The following is a 24540-nucleotide window of genomic DNA, read 5'->3' as shown; positions in this document are numbered from 1 at the left end:
ACTATGCAACTTTAATTCTGGATTCCTGTGATAATTATAATACCCTATCATATATCGCTTTTAATACCACCACCACACTTTTTGTCTTTTCATATCATCCAAGTTGTTGTTGTTGAAAGCTCTCCCCCGACGACAGATGATGATAAATGCAATTACACAGATTTACTATAGTTTCTCTGGGTCTCTTAGCCTTGATTCATGAAATCCCTAAAGACCAGATTATAAACTAGGTATGTAATTCCCACACTCGGTAAAGTGTGTGTATGTGTGCATATATATAATGTTGTTGTTACTGTTGTCCCTGAGTAAACTCCGTCATGGGGTTGCCAAGACTGAAATCTTTATGGGACAGTCCGTGTCTTTTTCTTTTGGAATCCTTGATGGTTCAAATTGCTACCTTTTCAGCTGGAAACCAAGTACATATGCAGATATACATAAGACCAGAGTCACAGAATTAATACACCTCTAGTGTCTAATGTCTCTGACTATGAGATTTGCAAGTGTAAGAAAAACGTGGTTAGCACAGTTGTGTCCTTATCCCAATGCATATTGTCTGGCACTAGTAGGTACTCAATAAACAGCTTTTAAGCAAAAGGATGGATGAAAACTACTGCAGTGTTTCACATATGCTTGCTTCAGCTCCTATGGACCCTACAAGACATTTTCTTTTCCCAAAGAATTACTTATTCATTTTGATGTTTATTAAAATAGCTTAGCACAATATTAAAATATATTTCTTCCAGTTTTTAAAAAATAAAAAATTAAAAGCATACTGGGTATTAAACTAGTGATGACTGAGTGCTTGTCTTCCTATGTGAGTGTTTGCTCGTTACAAAGAGAGACTAAATGGCAGGAGGCTTAAGGAGATAGAAGCATAAAAGCAGAAGGAGTAAGTACCTAGGTCTCATTAGAATTCATCTATTTGTGAGCACTAAGAAAAACCACTCTAAGTATCTTTGGGAACATATTCTAATGCAACTAGGTTATGGTGGCTAACTGATTTAGGGGCCAGTAATATTGATCTTTTATTTGGAATTCTGTTAACATTGCTTGCTTGTCTACAACAATGGGCTTGTGCATGGCACATATTTTGATGATGGCACAAGGACAGAACAAAGTCCAAATGCATTGTTTCTGGATCCGCAGTGAATCTTAGTCAGCTGTCAACGGCACCTCACAACAACAATATTCCTCTTTTATTTGGAGTTCTGTTAACACTGCTTGCTTTTTAGGCAGTTAATTTTGGGAGAGTAAGCAATAATTTTTAAAGTCAGATCATTGGCATTTGTCAAAATTTACCGAAAAAAGTCAGTGTCTATCTAACATAGACATAATGATATCTATGAACTTATAACCACTAAGCAACATAAGTAAGTTCCACATATTTGGGAGAAATTTTAGGCTTTCCTGACTTGAAGAGACCTGGAGATTTACTCTACCAGTATTAAAATACATGTGGCAATATAGAAACCTCTTTTAATTAATGAATTTTTGTTTGTTTGTTTTGGATAAAGTTTCTCTGACCTTAGCAAAGGATGAGATATTTGCAAGACATTAGGGTAAATTTTAGGACTAAATGCAAAATCTCTGGAGGAGGTATAGAAAGAAATTACTTGAGGTTTCTTGTGAATTTTCGCTATGGTTTGATCATAAATACCATGCAAATATCCTTTGTCAGTGTGTTTTGGCAGCTCTTCCAAGGAGACCAGGGAGTGAAGAGGATTATAGAAGGAGTGAAAAATGAGGTTGATTTTACACTAGAAAATGCAGTGGGGAATTCTCTAACTTTCTAGCAAATTTTCTACCTTGTTCTTGTGTCCACTAGTCGGTATTACAAAATCTATGTAAAAAACAAAAATACAAACTCCAAATGGCATCAAACCCTCCGTTGTCCCTGGTAATTTGAAGGTAACCAAAATGTGATACTTAAAAGTCTTGACAGCAAAGTGCGGGGGTACCACTTGGCCTCAGAAACAGGTAGAGCTAGACATGCACGTCCAGGATACACCATCTTGTCTCTGCTCATCTTGGTGTGTCTGCTTCATTCTTTCTCTTCATAAATATTCTTTCCCTAGATGCTGAAAAACAGTTCCTTAATACTATACATGAAAAAAACCTCAAACTCATTGCCACTGAGTTGGCACTTACTCAATAGCTGACCCTCTAGCAGGTTTTCAGAGGCTAGAAATTGCATAAGAGCAGATTGAGACAACTTAAGCACTGAGCTTAAGTCATTTGAACCTACCAGCTGCTCTGTGGGAGAAAGATGTGGTAGTCTGTGTCTTGGGAACCGTACATTGCAATTCTACTTCGTCCTACAGGATTACTAGAGTCAAAATTAACTTGGTGACAGTGAGTTTTTTCATTTTGGGATGAACATTCTTTTAAGTGGTACAGCAGTGATCTGTCTGTTCACTGTACTGAAGTAACTTGGAGTTACTATAATGCCGAACAACTGTGCCATTGGTGTATCAAACACCATAATGGCTATCCTTCATGGGCAGTGTTTGGTGGAGCTCCCAGTTTAAGACAAGTCTGGAAGCAGGAGTTGCATCTACTTCCTAAACCACATGCCTCTGGAAACTCTATGAACCTGGAGAAATGGCGATAGTTATAGAACGGCTTCAGGCCTTTGGTTCATAGCATTGCTGTGAGTCATGCTTGACTCAACTGCAATCAACAACAACAGCTATAAGGTAGAGTTGTGGTGGCAAACACCAGGGATTCTCTTATAACTGTAGTCACACAAGGCAAGAAAAACCAACCAAAACCACAATGGTCTAAGCAAAACTTCTTTAATGCTCTCATTAGAACAAAGTCCTACAGCATAGAGAGGGAATCCGCCGGTAAACCTTGGACCAATCAACTATTTAGCCTAGAGAATGGAGAACTATGACTGGTTCATTCCAGGTGCAGATTAGTCAGCTGTTACTAGGCGACAAGATCATGCAACAGCAAGGCAGCTCCCTTGGTTACCATAAGGTTTGAGGCTAAAGGAACAGTTGTTAGACAAAGGAGAATGCTGTGATGCTAGGGTGGAGAGAAGTATGTTACTAGGACTCATAGAAACCCTAGGGGGAAGTGACGACATTGTATTCATGGCAACCACTGTAGGAGTGGTGGTGGAATATCATACTTTCTACCTAGCTCATGGAAGACTCCAGTGCTTGTCCACTTGAGTGACTCCAGGTATACTGAGATATAAGTGGTTAATAACATGTCTGTACCAGGTGGGGAAAGTTCTGATAGGATAAAGAGACTAAAATTATTTAATGCCATCTTCTTCATGAAGTCTTTTAAAATATCTTCAGAACCTTGACAAAACGGAGCATATATTTCTGATCACCACTCCATAGTGTATCCTAAAATTATTTAATTGTTCAATTACTCAATTAATATTGAGCCTAAATCTCTAGCTCAATTAAAATATCACTTATTTTATTCTTACTTTTATGAGAAGACCTCTACACCAAGATTAGTGTTAAGGACATAATTTATTCTACATCTATTCTATAAATGTTTACTGAAAGTCTACTAGTGTTTAGGCAGTGTTCTCAATAATCAAAATCAGGTGGTCAAGATACTTTTGTTACTTTAAGAACATCAGATTTGATGTCCCTTTGTCCTCATCACACTTGCCTTTGAAAGCTAGCTTGGCCAAATTTTATCTAGCAAGAGATAAATTGCCTGTCTAAATACTAGGAGTGTCTACATGCAGTTTAGTTTTGCCTATCCAGAAAAAATCAGAATTTTCCTTCCTTTAAGCCAAAAGGCTATTAATGCAAATCCAATTGAATTTGCATTTGATTACATTTCTGATAGAAACATTCATATGCAAATGAAAATTCATGCAAAGATAGCCAGATAATTCAAATAGTTGCTGAAATATCAAGATAAAAAATAGGATAGGATAGTAAATGTATACCCATCTATATTTACTAGGTTATTCTAAGGTCATCAAATGGGTCATCACTGCTCTTGGAAGACTCAAAAAAATGTGATTTAAACATATGACAAGTTCCAAGAAGAGCCTGACTCAGAAAGGAACTATTTCATTAGTTTCTGCTGCCTTAGAACTGAAAAAGAAAGCCATCACTGGTAAAAGAAATTGGGTGCTAACCAATATTTCATCTTGAATCCAACATTTTATCTCCCTTATCATTCCTTGCCATGAAAAAATCAAAGATGCTTTCTGACAGATCCCAAGTCACTTTAGCAGTCCAAAACAATGAACACATAGTTTGTGCAAGTTGATAGTTCCTGCATATTCCCTAGTGAGTTAATGATACAAAGTTAAATGACATCATCACAATTACCACCAATTACTACCCTTTGGAAAGCATCCATAGCACTTTCAGTATACCAATGGAAAAGAGATCTTAGCCAGTTGTTCATAATTTTCATTAGACACATTTTAAAAAAAGACATAGGCAAACTTTCAAGATAATTTATAGATATTTTCTTCACTACTGCACATTTCAAACCTAGTTGGGGAGAAATACATGTCTTGGAATCAAAATTTGGGATGGTCAAAGGGAAACTTGGATAGCAGCCATTAGACTTGATAGCACTTAGTTCAATACAAAGTATAATTCTCCTACTTTTCGTTTCATTTAATCCTATGAATTAGTCTGTCGTCTCAAACCTTTTCTTAGAATTCTGTTGTTGCTTGTTTCAGTCAACATTAGTTATTATACAACAGATTCCGAAAACCTGTTCAATGGAAGACCTTGGCATTTCCTAATTTGACCCACCCAGTCTTCTCCCAAGTCTAATGATTTTTCTTCTTAAGTGTCCCTCAAATCCAGCTACTTGTATTCATCTCCTTCCCCAGTTTGGTTTTGCTTGACCCATAGCAAGAGGCTACTAACTGAGTTCCTAAAATTGGCTTCTCTTTCCTCAGTCCCTGTTCCTCAGTCAGAGTCAACTTTTAGAAGAGAAAAGAATCTATTTCGTCCAACTGTCTTCCTTGCTTCATACACTTCAATGGCTCCATGGTTTTTTTAAGAATATAGACCTAAGTCTTCATGTGGTGACTGGACTTTTCCACTCGTGTACCATGTTGCTCTCCATTCACTTTCTGCCCTCTAGTGCCATTAATTCAGATGCTCATTAGAGTGAGTCTTCCCCAGGGTCTAAAATCATTTCACTTTCTGATGCTTCAGTTACATCTTGCCTGGTCTTCTAGGCCCATTGTCTTCCTGTTGCTGCATTTATGCCACCATATGACATTCTGTCACAATACTTATTCAACTTTGTTGCTGCTATTATGCCTTCGAGTCTGAACCAACCCATAGCTGACTCTCCAGTGGGTTTTCAGAGGCAGTTAATCACATGGGAGACAATTGCCTATTCTAATTTAAAAAGTTATATTTATTTGGGGATAATATATTGCATTAATCACTCATGGTTTCTTGAAGATGACCCTACATTGTTTTTATTGTTGGATTTGCTTGCCAAAGTAAGACATAATGCCTGTCACATGTCAGGCATCAGTATGTACTTGTTAAACTAGTAGTGGTTCTGATTTCTGTACTCATCTGCAGTTGACATGTTCATAACAACAAAAGCTGAAATGACAAATGGACTGAATTGATAGAATACTATTGTGTCACAATTGGTCAAATAGAATTAGAATAACAAAGCTATGTAATACCTTTTATGGTGGAGAAGATGAGGGAAAAGAAATTATAGTGGAATGAAGAATAACCATTCACATGAATTATACAAATAGATTCTGTTTCTTCTCTTAGTAAAGGCATTTTTTCCCCCGGTACCCTGGACTGTAGGGAGTTCCATCACTGGCCCAGAGGTGCCACATCCCCAGTGCTTCAAATCTACCAGCGGCTCCATGAGAGAAAGATGGGCAATCTCCTCACATGGCATTTACAGCCTCCAAAAGTCCACTGGAGGGATCACCTATGAGTCAGTGCCAACTTGGTGGCAATGTAAGAGCTACAATCTCAACTCTGGCTCTGGCATAAAAATTTTTTAAAAAATAAAAAATAAATAAATTAGGACACAGCTTATTTCTAGGGTTCCCAGTAAACAAGCTCTTATGGCACAAGGTGTTAAAATATGTTTACAACTATTATTCATTTTATGAGAATAGTGTCATAATTACAAAAGTTGAAACTGTATAAAAATTGCAAAGTCTGTTTCTTTAGACGTTTTCAGATATTGCACTAAATACTGAAATGACAAAGATAAACTACTACATTCCATGATTTAAAAAAACAAAAACCAAACAACACAATGATAATAGTTCATTGGGTTTAAAGAAGCTCTGGTGACCTAGTGGTAAGAACCTGCACTGAAATCCCAGAGGCATGTGCTTTGTTCTATCCATCAGTTCCTCTGTGGGAGAAGACTGGACAGTCTCCTCCTACGTGGTGTACTTCCTCTGAAAACCCACAGGATGAGTCCGTTCCAACTCAATGACACATAACAACTGCATTTTAGGTGAAAGTTCACATAAAAAATTGGGATCTCATTTAAAATATTTTGTACAAATTAGTCTGTGACCTTGATAGCGGTTTTTTTACAGTCAATATTCTCATTCTTTCCATTCTGTTTGTTCTGTTTCCATTGCTCTAGCTGCCTTTCTTCTTTTTTTGCTTTTGAGTAAATGTTGATCATTTGGTCTTACATAGTTTTGATTAAGATATTTCTTTTATAAGGTAATCTATTACTTGACCGAAAGGTGACTTCCAGAAAAAAACTTCATATTCAAGTTTAAAGACTTATGACAAATTTTGGGAGTTCCAGTCTACTGGTCCAGTGAGCCTGGTCTTTTTTAGAAATTTGATTTTTCTTCTATCTTTTTCTTCCATTCTGTGCAAAATATTTCATTGTGTCACTGGTCTGAAAGGTCAGTAGTGGTAGCCAGGTACTTTCTTGTTCTTCTGGTCCCAAATTAGAGGAGGTGGTGGTTCATGTGGTCATTGAGTTCTGTGGACTAGTCTCTTCCTTGAGCCTTTGGTTTCCGTCATTCTCTTTTGCTACAATAGCTGTATCTTAAGTGATGGCTTGTAAGTCTTTAAGACCTCAGACACGACAGATTAAACTAAGATGTAAGATATTACCTTTATTAACTGTGTGATATCAATGGACTAACTTGACCCCTAGACTTATACACTTAAGCCTTTTAATCCAGCAAACCAATCCTGCATGTTGTTTAACTGTCTGGAAAGCTATGTCTCCTATGTGCTTTTTTAAAAATCTAGTGATTATTTTAAATTTTTAAAAAATTTACTTGAGTGAAGATTTTGTGTGCTTTATAATAAATCTAGAAATACATGCAGCATCAATATGTCATATGTCTACAAATGCACCTATATCAGCTCAGTTTAATTCAAATGTCAGAAGCTCTCAGATATTGAGGTCTTATCACATGCAGGTACTCAAATTTGCCTCCCTTTACTCATATATACATCTTTATCTACCTAGATAATCATGTGGAATTTTTTTTTCAGTTGCTGCAAAACTGTCTCTAATGTAGTAATAGTTACCAAAATTATCCCTTTTTCCCCATGTACTTCTTAGTGACTTCATTTACCTTGATCAAGTTGTGCTGACTTCATTGATGTTTGATATTGCCTTTGCCATCACTAAAAGTGCTACCCAACTCTTTTACTCTCTCTCTCTCATTGCACTGAGTTGGAAAGGACTGAGTTAACCCTCCTTTGGATTTCTGAAGCTGTAAATTGCACTTAAGAATACCCGCCCCACCCCTTTCTCCCTCAGAAGTGCTGGTGGATTCGAACTGCCACAGCAGCATGACCTTTGGGTTGGCAGCACTACTCCCTACAGACTTGTCCACGAAACTCCATAACAAATGTCTATTATCTTGAAAATGCTTCCATCTCTCTTCTCCTTTCATCTGTGGTAACCATCAAAAAATGCTGGGGTTTGAGTGTATATCTGCTTTTCACCTTTTATTATAGTGAAATAGATTTGTCATTTGTGTTTGACCAAATTCACTCAGCATCCTGTCTTCTAGATTCAATCGTGCTGTAGCTTAAGGACAAGGCAGTTTTTATTTTTTATAGCTTCATAGTATTCCAATGTATGCATGCACAACTGCTTATCCATTTATCTACTCATGGACAGTCATGTGGTTTGCACGCTAGGGTTTAGTTTTCTCCTTTACATTTTTACTTCACCAACTTAAGTTTGCATATATATGTTTGTTTGTGTAATTTCTGTTAGGTCTCTAGGATATATACCTAGGAATGGAATTGCTGGATCATAGGGTAGTTCTGTTTCTAGCTTTCTGAGACAGGGTCATACCAGTTTCCATAGTGGCTGTACCATTTTATAATCCTACCAGTAATGTACAAGAGTTCTAATCTCTCCACCACCTTGCTAGCATTTGTCATTTTCTGGTTAACTTTTTTTTCTTTTTTAACCATTGATATTTTTTGCAGGAGTAAGATGGTCTTTTACCTGTTGTTATGATAGTTTCATATGCATTTCTTCACCAGCTGGTGATCACAAGTATCTTCTCATGTATTTCTCGGCCACTTGAATGTCCTCATTGGTGAAGTGTCTGTTCATGTCCTTAGTTCATTTTTTGACTGGATTGTTAGTCTTTTCATGTCAGTCCCTTCATATCTGTCACAGACAATGTAGTGTTGGCTGGCTCTGATATTAAGAAAGTAGATGGTTAAATGCATATATTTAACAACAGGATGCTGTTGTGGTTAGGAATATTTAGTAGGGAACAGTAAAAAACCTAAAATACCTTTCTTAAAGGAAAAGGAAGTCATGTGTAAATTATTAAATTAGCTTTGTGTTTGTTACTTCTCATGCACATGGACAGTAGAATTTAGTCTTATCTTTTAAATGTTGGCTTCATTAATTTTAAAAAAAATCTATTTCATTCTTTGTTAATTATGCCCGTTAATAGTCCAAAAGGAAATAAATAAAATGTGTCTATTTACCTTAAAGCCAAGTGTCCTCTTTTTTTTTTTTTTTTGCATCTATTATGGCCCACAATAAGCATTTAATGAATAAGCAGCCATCTGCAACACTTATAACCAAAACCCAGGTCTTGGTAGTTTTCTTGCAAGTCAGCACTTTTTACTGATGACGATGTCCATGGCTTTGGGCTCTTAGAAAGAAGGCCCTGATAAAATGGCTCTGCTCTTTGTTTTTATTATTTCAGTTAAGAATGCAAATTGCTCCTCAGACTTCGAAGAATACTTTGCCAAAAGAAAACTGGAGGAACGCGACAGCCACGCAGTCAGCATCGAGGAGTACCTTCAGCGCAGCGACACAGCCATCATCTACCCAGAGGCCCCCGAGGAGCTGTCTCGCCTTGGCACTCCAGAGGCCAATGGGCAAGAAGAAAATGGTGAGGCTGTAATTCATTTTTAGCCACACCACTGACCTCTGCAGCTGTTACAATTACAAATGCACTACATGCCTGGGTGTTTACCTTAAAATTCGAAGAACAGCTGCAGAGGCATGGAATTTCATGAGCAAAGATTAGAACTGTAATTTTAGGGTATTGTGAATTTTTTTGTCAGCAAATTTGTGTCATTTGTACATCCAATAAAGAACAAGTACAATTAGAGCCTATTTCTCAGAGATAAAAATATCTAACTGTAGTCCAATCGTTCAGAAACATTTCACTTTGGGGAAAGAAGAACAAACAAGTTTGGCAACACTGACCGTAACCCTTTGTCCCCACTTAGCAGCACCTGAAGGGTCCCCCCAGGCCATGAGCTGCCCAATACGAGGCCCCTCAAGTTTCGGTGCCCAATGCCAGTCATCCAAAGAGACTCTCCTCGTTTATTTGCTGTTTGAATTTCCCCCAAAAAAGCTCGAGTAATTAATTAATCTTCCGGCGCAGTGTGAGCTGCTGCCTCCACGTCTGTCCTGGGTGTGCGAGGGCCCGGGCGTGCACGGAGGCCGGGTGCAATGATGGCACTCTCGCCGAGCAGATTGCGGTGATTCCTGTCATACCATCCCGGGCAGTCAGCCCATTAGCTGCCATTGATTTACTGACCTTTTGGCCTGTTTCTCTCTCTCTCGTCTCTCGGCTACAGACCTGCCACCTGGAACTCCAGATGCTTTTGCCCAACTGCTGACCTGCCCCTACTGCGACCGGGGCTACAAGCGCTTGACATCACTGAAGGAGCACATCAAGTACCGCCACGAGAAGAATGAGGAGAACTTCTCCTGCCCTCTCTGTAGCTACACGTTTGCCTACCGCACCCAGCTCGAGCGGCATATGGTGACACACAAGCCAGGGACAGATCAGGTGGGGGGCTGGTTTTAAGTGATTTCTTTCTATAATAACCCCTTAGAGAAACGATATTGCTTTGATTGGCAATCATTATTAATTTTTCATGGCATTTTGAAGATGCAGATCTTTTAATGGTAATAGCTTTAATTGAGGTCTAAATGATTTTTTGATGGTCTCTTCTAATATGATTTAATAGTCTTATGTTCACGATCGAATGAGTGTGTTAATTTCTAATTTAGAAATTTTATTTGCACTTTAACTTGACTTTAGTTTCATTTTTATGTTCCACAAAAAGTGAATGAAATTGTAGCATTTTAATTATACATTATTAAACATCTCAGCAATTTTAATTCCATTTTTCACCTAGTTTTATGTGGAAATTTTTTTCCTGTAGGATCCAGGACATAGCAAAAGAAGGGTGTGTTTCTTTCATTTCTCCTCTAACATCCTTAGTTACTTGGAGATATTTTTATAAGCTGCTACTACTAGTATATGAAATCTGATTAAGTATTTTAAAGAAAATAGAAAAAGCATATAATATTTATGTGTATATTCAGATATATGTATATGTACATATATAAAAATACATTAGATTAATACTGAAACATTGTACATTAAAACTATTAGTTCTTTATATGCATATTTTAGCATTAAATGCTAAAATTACTCTGCCTCCTTTGGTTCACTTTTATCACAAATAAAAACTCTGTCTTGAACAGGTAAGCATGGTTTCACAAATCCTTAAAATTACTGACTGGGAATGATATACCGTACCCATAAATGTTTTAGCAAAACTGCTGTCTCTACTTTTCTAGGAGCATTGACTTTGCACTCTGGCATGATGTGTTGGGCCGGTAACAGCAGTGGTATGCCTTAAGTCAAAATAACTGGCACTTTAGACTCAGAATTATCCTAAAGAAGCCCTGACCTCATAATATCTGCTTTAAAAGTCATAGCACAGAATTTCCTTCATAAAATTCTTTTTTTTATTTTTTTTCCCTTCGGGGCTGTATTCTTTTGGAATAAGGATAAGGATAATAAGAATTAGCAAGCAATCAAACAGCAATAATACTAAATGAAGGACTTTTTGCTAGTTGAAGAGAAAGGCTCATGTCAGTCAATCCAGTTTCTATCTGATTGGGCTTGTCACTTTGTATGTTTGCTTCAAAGTTCCATTATTAAACACATCAGTAACATACGTGTGTGTGTGTGTGTGTGTGTGTGTGTACACACACACACATGATTGCACAGTTAAACTTACGTAACAGTTTCTTTCTCCTGGCTCAGATGCACAAAAACCCTAGGAAAAAAAAAGTGCCTAGAAATTTATTTAGCATAACTGCTTTAAATTTCACATGCTGAAGTGTGATTGTGTTGGCGCATTATGAATGGTAGCTTTGGTGTTGAAAAGTCCCCTCATTTGCTCATGGCATTTACAATTAGTAAATTAAAATGATTGTATCATATTAACAGTGGCACAACTAAAGTTTATAGTAGTCCTCTGAGGGCTGTGGGGGGAGACAAAGCAGCTGTTGCTGTTTGTTTATGCAACTCAGCAACATATGAGCGCTGGTCCCTCAATGGCGCTCGGCGGGCTGGGCTCCGCTTGATCTTTGAAGGTTGCTGCTGTTTGAACAAACCTCCCTGTGTCCCATGTAACACCATCTGTCTTACTAGGAATGTGGGAAGATTCAGCACACCCTAGCAGTTGTCATACCATTTCTGTGCTGTCTTTTTTGCAAAAGGCTTTTGTGTCACTGCTGTTTGAAAAAGGCTGACCTCCTACCTTGAGCATCCAGAGTGGATGACTGTATTTTTTTTTATCCCTGAATTTGGAGTCTCACTGCTTCCCCCTCCCCTGCTCACAAAGGTCAGCTGTATTTGATGATATCTTTGCTGCTTTTGACTTGTCTTTTCAGCAAACTTTTCCCCCCTCTTTTTTCTCCTTGCTCCCTAACATACTACTGAAAAGAAAAACGAAAAATCATTGAAGTCTTTCTGACTTGTCTGTGATAAAGCAGATATCAGCCACGATGCTGTCTCTTACATTTGATAACGAATCAAACCTGATATGCAACACTTCAGGAAGAACAGGGCTTACACTCACTGCTAACACACAGACTGAGATGTTTAAATATACTTATTGTGTCCTGAAATATTTAGAGACTTTTGTCTGTTTGTTTGGGGTTTGTAGAGGGTTTTTTTTAATTCTTTAAGTTTGCCTCAGTATAGAGTAGACTTCATTTACACAAACATTTTGTAAAATTAGTTATACATGTGGGATTTTTTTAAAGAGACTATTTAGAATCTTCAGGAAAATATTTATTTTTCTCCTTGACAAAAATAGGTGCACTCGATGGAGGAGAATCTCCAGATTTTAAATGTTGCTGTAAACACACAGAACCACAAACAGCTTTACAATCACATGGCCTCATCTCCAAAGGACCAAAGAAACATTTTGGAAGAGAGACTCCAGAAATAATTCTAAAGCCAGCATTGGTTGTGCATGTGAAAGCACTTAAAAAAAAAAAGTTCCAATTTTATTGCCAGCATTATCACTTTTATTGCAACTTGGAAAGGCTAGGCAGATAAATAAACATGCACTCGAACCTTATGGCTCATCCGAAAAATAGGGGCGGGTTAAAATTTTTTGTAACAATTCTCTTTGCTCCTCCTGCACAAAGCTGATGTTAGTCTTTTCTCCCCTTACAGCACCAAATGCTGACCCAAGGAGCAGGTAATCGCAAGTTCAAATGCACAGAGTGTGGCAAGGCCTTCAAATATAAACACCATCTGAAAGAGCACCTGCGAATCCACAGTGGTGAGTAGCAGAGGTGCTGAGGTCTGTGTGTGCATCTTGTTTAATTAGCAGTTTTTAAAGATTGTTTAAAATTTACACAGTTATGTGGGTAGCCTTCTAGAGCTACTAATTTCTTTCATAAACTCTGTGTACCTGATGTGTCCTCAGGAGATTTATGGTACCACCAATAGCTCTATCTTATAAAAAGAAAGAACACTTACACTTCTTAAAAACTATAAATGCTTTGATTTATTACCAAACCTTGAGGCTCCCTCTTTTTTTCTCCTTTTAAAAAAGCCTCCCCCAGTTGAAGCACTTTTGATCTGAAGAAACTCAACTGGCAAGTTTTGAAGGAAATTCCATTTGGGTACCTAAGCATGAGATGAAAAGTTGAAGAAAAGTGGCTAAGAGCTTGTGTATGATAAATGGCCCTTGATTTCTGAGAGCTACATATTACAAAACAAACATCCTACCTCTGGGATTCCTTCTATTTAACTAGTTTGATAGCCCTGCCAAGCATTTTATTACAAAATTGGATGCTATTCAAAGGACTAGTTGGATTGGTAGAATCAATGGAATCTACACAGAGTTGATTAAAGACATGACTACACTTCGCTTTAAATACTGTGACATCTTTATTGTGCTATTGACCACACATTAATCTGACACTCTGTTTAAATGGGAGGCTGCCGATGGCAAGGCAAGATTTGGGATCTTGGCTGAAAAAGCATAGATAGCCCTCACCTCCCACTGCTAACATCTTGAATTATGTCCTCCCTGGGTAGATAAAGCCCAGAAGCAGTTATGGCCAAATAATTCTAATCTAAGCACCTAGACTGTAGAGGTGCCCTATTGTGTTCCTTTCATTTTCTTCCCGAGATTCTTGTCTTGGTAGACAAATGCAATTGTTACCTGAACAAAGAAATGTAATGTTGATTCTCATTTTCATTTTAGGTGAAAAACCATACGAGTGCCCCAACTGCAAGAAGCGTTTTTCCCATTCTGGTTCCTACAGTTCGCACATCAGCAGCAAGAAATGCATTGGTTTAATCTCTGTAAACGGCCGAATGAGGAACAATATCAAGACGGGTTCTTCCCCTAATTCTGTTTCTTCTTCTCCCACTAATTCAGCCATTACCCAGTTAAGAAACAAATTGGAGAATGGAAAACCACTTAGTATGTCTGAGCAAACAGGCTTACTTAAAATTAAAACAGAACCACTAGACTTCAATGACTATAAAGTTCTTATGGCCACACACGGGTTTAGTAGCACTAGTCCTTTTATGAATGGTGGACTCGGGACGACCAGCCCTTTAGGAGTTCACCCATCTGCTCAAAGTCCAATGCAGCACTTAGGCGTAGGGATGGAAGCCCCTTTGCTCGGATTTCCCACCATGAACAGTAATTTAAGCGAGGTACAAAAGGTTCTACAGATTGTGGACAATACGGTTTCAAGGCAAAAAATGGACTGCAAGGCTGAGGAAATTTCAAAGTTAAAAAGTTATCACATGAAGGATCCCTGCTCCCAACCTGAGGAACAAATAGTTACTTCTCCTAATATTCCACCTGTAGGTCTTCCAGTAGTGAGTCATAATGGTGCCACTAAAAGTATTATTGACTACACATTAGAAAAAGTCAATGAAGCCAAAGCTTGCCTCCAGAGCTTGACTACTGACTCAAGGAGACAGATCAGTAATATAAAGAAAGAGAAGCTCCGTACTTTAATAGATTTGGTCACCGACGATAAAATGATTGAGAACCACAACATAGCCACTCCCTTTTCATGCCAGTTCTGTAAAGAAAGTTTTCCTGGCCCCATTCCCTTGCATCAGCATGAACGTTACCTTTGTAAGATGAATGAAGAGATCAAGGCAGTTCTGCAACCTCATGAAAACATAGTCCCCAACAAAGCTGGAGTTTTTGTTGATAATAAAGCCCTCCTCTTGTCATCTGTACTTTCTGAGAAAGGAATGACAAGCCCCATCAACCCATACAAGGACCATATGTCTGTACTTAAAGCATATTATGCTATGAACATGGAGCCCAACTCTGATGAACTGCTGAAAATCTCCATTGCTGTGGGCCTTCCTCAGGAATTTGTGAAGGAATGGTTTGAGCAACGAAAAGTCTACCAGTACTCAAATTCCAGGTCACCATCACTGGAAAGGAACTCCAAGCCCTTAGCTCCCAACAGTAACCCTCCCACAAAAGACTCTTTATTACCCAGATCTCCCGTAAAACCTATGGACTCCATAACATCACCTTCAATAGCAGAACTTCATAACAGTGTTACAAATTGTGATCCTCCTCTCAGGCTAACAAAACCTTCCCATTTCACCAATATTAAACCAGTTGAAAAATTGGACCACTCAAGGAGTAATACTCCTTCTCCCTTAAATCTTTCCTCCACATCTTCTAAAAACTCCCACAGTAGTTCTTACACTCCAAACAGCTTCTCTTCCGAGGAGCTTCAGGCTGAGCCTTTGGACTTGTCATTACCAAAACAAATGAAAGAACCCAAAAGTATTATAGCCACAAAGAACAAAACAAAAGCTAGTAGCATCAGTTTAGACCACAACAGTATTTCTTCATCGTCTGAAAATTCAGATGAGCCACTAAACTTGACTTTCATCAAGAAGGAGTTTTCAAATTCAAATAACCTGGACAGCAAAAGCGCTAACGCAATGTTCGGCATGAACCCATTTAGTGCCAAACCTTTATACACGGCTCTGCCACCACAAAGCGCATTTCCCCCTGCCACATTCATGCCGCCAGTCCAGACCAGTATCCCTGGGCTCCGACCATACCCAGGACTGGATCAGATGAGCTTCCTACCACATATGGCCTACACCTACCCAACTGGAGCAGCTACTTTTGCTGATATGCAGCAAAGGAGAAAGTACCAGCGGAAACAAGGATTTCAGGTAATGAGCTATGTTATTTTGTTTGAATAGTGGAGATGAAAGACTGTATCACTTTTGTGCATGCAGGGGGAAAAGTATTAGTGGGGAGAAAAATCAAGTACTATATTCTCAGCTGAAATAGAAGTGTTTACTTGAACTTAAAACTGAGTGAGCTAGGAAAACAATGATTGAAGGAGTGAAGTACGGTACTACGAAAATATATTTGCTTGAGGGGGAAAAGATAAATAACAAATAAAAAAACAATTTATATTTGAGATATGTTTGACTTATCAGCTTTGAAAATGACATGTCGATCACATTTGGTGGGACTTCAGAGGCTAAAAAAGTAAAATTTCTAAGAGTCACACACTTTTACAGATGTTCATGATTTATACATATATAAATTCATACATATAGAAATTTGATATGACATATAAATATGTTCACATTAATATATTTTAAGAGAGAATAGTTTATTTAAAAAGAGTATTTGCAAAAAATATTTTTGTGTGTTCCACATGACTTCTTTTGTAATTTTAAACTTATAAATCATGTATGGGGTTTTTTTAAAATGCAAAAGACAGGTATGTTTTAACATTTCAGAACATATTCCTTGTTTGCAAACTATTCATAGAAGCATAAATAACAGTGCACCTTAGTAACAGCTGTTCCAGTATTCCAATTTACAGTACATCCACCCTCTCTGTAAATGTAGTTAAGCCTGTTTAATCTTCTCTAATATTAATTAGTGCAAACGTAGTCTAAGAAAACTGAACTGTGGGCTAGCAAATGGAAATGTATGTTATCATGCAAGTTTGCACTCCTTTGGATCAAGACAAAATAAATATCAAGAAATTTTAATTTACTGATCCACATTCATTATTGCTTAATGCTGAAGGCTGTTTTAACATAGATAGAACATTGATAAAAAGTGTTATTAATATTCCCTATTTCAAATTAGAAAATTAAATATAAAAATATAGCTCGAGGCCTTCAGTTGCTAGACATACATTTAAATAGATTGCATAATAATAACATTTTGTACCTAAATATAAAATTCAATTAAAATGAGGTTTCTACAGCTACAGATCATTTCAAAAGTTAAAGCACACTAAGAAATACACAAACTCAGGTCTTTCATTTTCACTCATGGATACTTTCTGGTGTAAGAGAAATAAAGGATTTTAGGAAAATCCATCTTTCTCACACTTTTAGAGTTGGCTATTTCCTTGAAAACTAGTTAGCCAGGACATCAAAGCATCTAGGGCCAATAAGGTTTATATATTTGTCAAAATGTGAGACCTCAAAGATTGTTCATGGACAATATTACATTTTACCAACTAACTCAATTAGAAGTAATCAAACTTTTGAGGTTCTCCAAATGTCAGCCTATGAGAAGTTGTGTGGTATAAAGACAAAGAGAAGAGACTGTGTTGAACTATGTGATTATATCACAGGGAGAATTGCTTGATGGAACACAAGACTACATGTCAGGCCTAGATGACATGACAGACTCCGATTCCTGTCTGTCTCGAAAGAAGATCAAGAAGACAGAGAGTGGCATGTATGCATGTGACTTATGTGACAAGACATTCCAGAAAAGCAGTTCCCTTCTGCGACATAAATACGAACACACAGGTATGAGTGACTTTGACTAGCTAGTTAGAGCTTCCCAGCCTGTTGTACATTTCATAATATTTAATGAGTACACTTGTGCAACATAAAATGTAGCATATGCTTATACCTTCAACAGGGAAGAAATAATGCTTTTGCTTAGCTCAGTTGGACTTTTTTTGTTACCAGTTTATTGGATCATTCATGTATTGATGAGTGTGCTTTTCTTCCTATCTTTTGAGTTCATCTGTAAACCACAGTTACAAATCATTCCCAAGGAGTGTTGAAGTAGCCAAGGTAGTGAAAGGGCATGGCACAGGCCTTTCTGATTTGTATGCTACAATGAATTTACATGTGTCAAAATGTAATAATAAACTATCTAGTCAATGATCTCTTAGTGTCATCATCCAAACATCAAATGTGCTACTCTGTGGGAATAATCTTTTTCTTTTGTTTCATTTTGTTTTCATAAGTTGACTACATCTTGGAGAAACTGAATTTTAATACTGTAAAAGAAAAATCATGAGTAAACTAAGAGGCCAAATGACTACCAATATTTGGAACCCTAAAAGAATTGTTTTTAAAATTTAATTAGCTTATTTCCTAGTATTTGCATTACCAGTTAGGAGCAATTCTACAGACTTGACAAGACAGCAGCCTAATTCTTCCCTTGGAGTAGAGAGGAGAGACAGTGTGTTAATTTTTAGAAAGAAAAATGTTGTACCTTTATGTGAAGGTACCTTAATTTGGACTAAATGCTTTTCTCCACAACCCAAAACCTGACCAGGCCTATCTGTCTTCCCTCCTTTTCCTTTGACCACTAAACCCAGGAAACTCAGCCTTACCCCATTACTGACCTCATCCCCAACTCTTCTCAGCACTGAATCTAGGAAGGAAAAGGAGAGTAGGATCTCAAGTAGAGTATTTGTGGGTTGGGAGAAAAAGATATTTGTCATTCCTAATCAGAAAGTTATATGGAGGGGGAAAGAATAACCTAACAGTAGTGCTTTTGAAGAAGAGTGATGAAGAGACAGCATGGAAAAGAAAATGAGGGAAGAGGAGGAAATCTGAATATTCTCAGCCACATTTCGACTCTCTAATTAAGTAGACATGAATTCTGGTGACCTAGTGGGTACAGAGCTGTACTTACAACTCAAAGACTTGTAGTTCAAAGCCACCAGCTGCTTCATGGGAGAAAGATGGACAGTCTCCTCCCCTGCAATTTACAGCCTCAGAAACGAACTGAAGGGTCAGCTATGCATTAGTTCTGATTTGACAGCAATAAGAGAGAAATAATTAGGTAGCATCCTTTTTTTGTGATCCCACTGTGTCTTTGGAGAGCACTTCCACTCATCATCATGAATGTGGTGAGGTTCCACAAGTGGCCAGAAAGCAAGTGCATGGGGGAATCTTACAGCATTAAGTGTCCAGGATACTTGTGAAGAGCACAAGTTTGATACATAGCAATGTTCATACGCCAATCAATTCCATCTCCTTCTCCTTCAACTAGCTAATATAAGTGGCTATTATTTTAAAAGCTCAAATGGTGATATTTATATAGTTCAACCCAAAGAAATTGGATTATAATAATATAATCCCATTTGAATAGCCAACCTAAATAACTTTAATACTTTTGTTATAGAATTGAATGCTGAAGTCTCAAAGTTTTAGTGCATTTGTCTTTCCAATATTTTCTTTAGTCTCAATTCCTAATGAGTATTTACACCCTGGAGATGTTTTCAAGCTGAAAATTTCTTTAGTATTTTAATCAACCTTAAATAGAGTTTGTGTTTCATCATTTAACAATAGCAGACACATCACTGAAGGTATCTTTCCTGTCTGATTGGTTTCATTGTGTAACTATATGCAAAATTCTGTCATTTATGATACAGTGAGTGTAAAACTTCTAGTTTAGTGTGGGCTATCCTATATCTTGACATCCAAACATGTTTATTTCTTGTAAGATACATAGTCCATAAGTTATATAGATATACTGATGGTTAAAAGAGCCATGAATTGGCTGACCACAGTATATACAATCATTAGAATTTGAAAAGTATATTGTATTTTTAAAAATAAAAATAAAAGGTGCTGGTTCTTTAAAATGTGAGAAGACCTGCTGCCTAGAAACATATTGCCTAGCAACAGGATGCTAACCATTCAATGGTTTCTCTAAACTTGTGATTAATTATCCTCCTGTTGGCCTCTCAGCTTGTCAAGTTTCCAGTGTGTTAACTTTTTGGTCTCTTGACCAAACATCTCATGACATTCCTACTGTCAGTGTATTAGGTTCCATCAAAGTGAAGTTCTTCAGGAATTTTATGTCACTATGATATATGTGAAAATTTAGCCTATTTGGGCCCCTTGAGCTTCTATTTATTTATATTAAACACTACTAATATTTAAGAATGTATTACCCTGAAAATTGTAATGTAAACTGTTTCTTGGTTGGTAAGATTCTAAGGCTGGGAAGTAAAGTCGAAACATTTTATTATGTGTTGATAACTAGCGTGTTATTGACTTATATGGGTATGTCACATCTGTCTAAACTTTTAACATTTATAGTAGTTCATATTAAGAAGGTAAGCAGGTGAAACTTACTGTTGGGACCAATTCACCTGATTGCCATCAATTCAGAACCAACTCAGAGCTCACCCTCCAGCAGGTTTCAGAGGTAGTAAATCATACAGGAGGAAATTTCCCCATCTTTCTCCTTCAAAGTTACTGCTGGATTCGAACCTCATATGGAGTGTGACTCCATACACACTTGGCCACCAGAGCTTTGTACTCTTGAGGTAGTGTCCTCTTACCTGACTAATCTAATGTACTTCTTATCCAGACATTAAAGTCTTACTTTTTCTTACAAATAATTAATTATTTGCTTGCTTTTCCTGGAACCTAAACTGTGATAATCTTTACTGTGGTGGACAGTGTTTGATGAAGCTTCCCAATTAAAACAAGCTTGGAAACAGGACTGGCATCCACTTCCAAAATACCTTGCTTCCAGAAATCCTATGAACGTGGAGAAATGATGAAAGTTATACAAGTGTTCAGATCTTACGTACATAGGGTCTCTATGAGTGGTCTACAACTTGACGGCACTTAACAACAACAAACTGGGACAAAGAGTCATCGTGGTGCAGAAGTTAAAATGCTTAGCTGTTAATAGAAAGGTTGGTGGTCTGAACTGACCATTCTATGTGGGAGAATGCAATGGTAGTCTGCTTCCACAAAAATGTATGTCCTTGGACAGCCTATAGGGCAGTTCTTTCTACTTTGTCCTATACAATGACTTGGAATTGATTCAATGTCAACAAGTTTAGGATGTGCTGTTTTGTTTTTCCTTTCAGTCTAGGATAGGGGAAGGGAACACTACATAAATGTTTACTTCAGTAGGATGAATTGTCTTAAAAAGGACTGTGTAAGTTCTGGAATTGAATAAGGATACTAGAGCACTTGATTGTGCTCATGTGAAGCCTATACATAGACTAGGAAGCAGTCGTATGAACAGAGCAAGGAAACACAACCAAGCATGGTTCAAAATCAGGAAAGGAATGCATCAGGAATGTTTCCGGCCTCCATACCTTTTCAATCTATATGGCGAAGAGAGCATTCATAAGGCTGGACTCCATGAAGAAGACTTTGGAATCAGGATTGGAGGAAGACTCATAAATAGCCTACATTATGCAGATAACAAAACCTTGCTCACGAAAACTGAGGAGAACTTAAAGCGTTTGTTGCATAAGGTTGCACTCTTCAATATAAATTGCATCTCAACATAAAAAAATAAAGGTTCTCACCACCAGGCCATTTAGTAGCAGCATGATAGACACGAGATTGAGGTTGTTAACAATTTAATCACGCCTAGGTCCACAATCAACATTCTCAGCACCAGCAGTGAGAAACTCAAAAGATGAGTTGCTTTCAGAAAGCGTGCTACCAGCAACTTCTCCAGAGTTGCTAAAGAGCAACAATGTCAGTCCAGAGACTAAGGTGAGCCAGACCCAAGCCATGGTCTTCTCAATTACTTGTTATGCCTCTGAGAGCTTGACAATGAATAAGGATGATAGAAGAATTGATGCCTTTGAGCTGTGGTTCTGGAAAAGAGTATTGAACATATAGGATAAACCACCAAGCAGACAAACAGATCTGTCCTGGAGAGGGTGAAACCTGGTTGCTCCTTGGAGGCAAGGATTTTGAAATTCTATCTCACATACTTTGGGCATGTCCTTGGAGAAGGAGGACATCACACTTGGAAGGTTGGAGGGTCAGTGCAAGAGAAGAAGACCCTGGATGAGATGGATGGCATAATGGCTGTGGCAAAGGAGGCAAGTGTGTCAGAGACAGTGAGATTGGCTCAAGATAGGGCAGGGTTCAGAGCTATTGTTCATAAAGTCGCTGCAACTTGATGGCACATATCAACAACAACTGTCAAGAACTGATTTGTGTTTCAGCAAAATTTTAATCTGACATTTATTGAATGCTTTCTCTGTTGTCACATTGTGGTAAGTGCTTATAAAGCCATCATATTTGGAAAAGTAACAAAAAATAACCCTACTTTCAAGTAGACAATGCACAACCTTAAATTGTATTATTATTATTTAAGGTTTCCTTCTAGTTGACAGGCCAATGATGTATTTATCACCTTAAAAAATTTTGCTTCACTAAATAGCAACTTGGATGTTTTTCTCAGCCTTGTTCATGTACAAATTTAATTCTAAGACATCTTGATTTGAATTATCTAAATGAATCAAAGAAGACTTTTTAAAAAATTGAAACATCCAAATAAGTTTTTATTTAAACTGAATTGATGAAATATATACCCGTGAAACTTGTGAAGATAAGTAGACTATCTGATATATTTTTAGTATCAGATGACCCCCTCACCCGACCAATTATGTCCTTTGTGTTGCATACATGTGTTGGTTGAACATTTTATTCTTTTATTCTCCTGGTATTCATAATACAGAGCCAACATATTTTGCATTACAAGTGTGTTGTTTCTTATTTAGTGAATGCCCTGAAAATTGATTGTAACCAAAGGACGTCTATAAAGTTGGCTATAGTTTCGTGGGAGACCCCAAGCATTTCTTTGAAACCTAGGCTGGTGAGAGCTTATTCTGTTTTAAGACACTACACTCTGTAGTTCTCTTCTTTGCCAAGACAACCATATCAATTACAGTACTCATTCAAAACTATTCATACAGTCTCTTTATGAGTGGACCTGGCTGACATTTTTGTGCTTCAGAGCTAATGAGATATAAGTGTCTAAAAAGGTCATAGGACAATTCTACCTCTGTAGAATTCACTGTAATAATGAAAACATCAAGAAATATTTCATCTAGTATTTCTCTTCTCTCCATTCAGACTTGCTTCTTCAATGTACTCTGGCTCTGAGATGTGCATCTTGCTTAGATGCTCAGTTGAAAACTCACTGACATATATTGATGAGTAAGAATAAAATTAAAATATGCAGACAGAAACCTTTCCAGGGAAGCAGTAATGTCAGTTTGAGGACTGAGGTGCCTCTGTTTCAGGACATGGGGTGGTTTGCATTTTGTTGTTGTTTTCTTTTTTTCCAGTTACTTGCTATGCATTTGAGAGCTGGACAATGAATAAGGATGACAGAAGAAGAAATTATACCTTTGAACTGTGGTACTGGAGAAGAATACTCAATATCCCATGAACTTCCAAAAGAACAAATATATATATCTTGGAGAAAGTGCAGCCAGAGGCAAAGAGGATAAAGCTTCATCTCACATACTTTGGACATGTTATTAAGAGATACTGTTCCTTGGAGAGGGACATCATGTTTGGGAAGGTAGAAAGACATTGAAGAAAGAAGTCCATGAACTATGTGGATTACATGTGACTGCAGCAATGGGATCAAGTGTATCAGAGATAGTGAGGATGACACAGGATAGGACAGCGTTCAGATCTGTTATTCATAGGGTCGCTATGAGCTGTACTGGACTCGATGGCATCTAACAGCATAAAATGAGTACTGACTGTATACAATCCTTGTACTAAACATTTTACAGAAATTGCCCCCTTTACTTTTTAAGCTCAGTGAGGAAGGCCCCAAAACAATTCCCCTTTTGTTTACAAGAAAGCTGGTCTTCTAGAGACGTTACCATGTCCAAGACTGCACAGCACCTCATAAAATATTAGCTTCTAGCCAGATCATCAGACTCTAGAACCCATCTCCATATTAAATTCTGCACTATCCTGGCTCAGTGACTGATTTGTTACTCTTAGAATAGTCTTATCCTTGCTCTGACAGCATCCATTTCTTTAAGGTCTAGGTCCATACAAGAGACCAAAGTCATAACAATAACAACTTGATGTTTCCTGGAAAGCAAAGCCTTTATCTTTTTCCCAAATACAGTCTGACTTCATGTTAAATTACCTTTCCACTTGATCTTGTGAAATGGAAAAGCACACAGCTTCCCAAATTCTTGACCCTCCTTTGGAATCTCTCTCTATTATTCAGTTACCTCATTCAAACAATCTTTTCCAAATGTTAAGGATTAGTTCTTGTGGTTTGAACTGTACTTTTTTCCCCCTTCAGACTACTAGTTGCTTTAATCCTTGATGTGGGTTATCAGAAATTCTTCATAGCCAAGAACACTGGTAGTCACCAACAAATATTTGTTTATTTCCTTTACAATAATTTCTTCCTATTTTAATATTGTGCTTCACTCTTTATCATCACTATATTTATACTGCACATTCCAGTAAAATAAAAATCATTAATGAAATAACATATAGCTTGTCTATCGCATTTTTCTATATAGTAACATTCCTCTGAGGCATTCAATAACATTTTTAAAGATATTTGATTACTAATTGAGATATCATCGTATCACGGAATACTTGAAGTGTGTAGAATGGGTTCCTAATCTTATAACATGACACTTAGCAAATAAAAGTGGGATTTAATCTAGTAATATTGGTTTTTAATTCAA

At 37.4% G+C, this 24540-nt stretch overlaps 1 protein-coding gene across 1 annotated transcript in view; it reads left to right on the top strand.

Annotated features, from left to right (window-relative positions):
- Positions 1–24540, top strand: part of ZEB2 (zinc finger E-box binding homeobox 2) — a 53189-nt gene that overhangs the window by 25721 nt on the left and 2928 nt on the right. Inside the window, exons 4-8 of the mRNA XM_006880811.1 lie at positions 9170–9358; positions 10056–10270; positions 12968–13076; positions 14010–15979; positions 17416–17596. Coding sequence (XP_006880873.1) covers positions 9170–9358; positions 10056–10270; positions 12968–13076; positions 14010–15979; positions 17416–17596 — 2664 coding nt within the window. The remainder of the gene's footprint in view (positions 1–9169; positions 9359–10055; positions 10271–12967; positions 13077–14009; positions 15980–17415; positions 17597–24540) is intronic.

The sequence above is a fragment of the Elephantulus edwardii genome, unplaced genomic scaffold (assembly GCF_000299155.1).
Source record: "Elephantulus edwardii isolate Elephantulus edwardi_28Jun2011 unplaced genomic scaffold, EleEdw1.0 scaffold00010, whole genome shotgun sequence".
Lineage (NCBI taxonomy): Eukaryota > Metazoa > Chordata > Mammalia > Macroscelidea > Macroscelididae > Elephantulus > Elephantulus edwardii.
The sequence above is the reverse complement of the archived record's forward strand: the minus strand, read 5'-3'. Positions and strand labels throughout refer to the sequence as shown.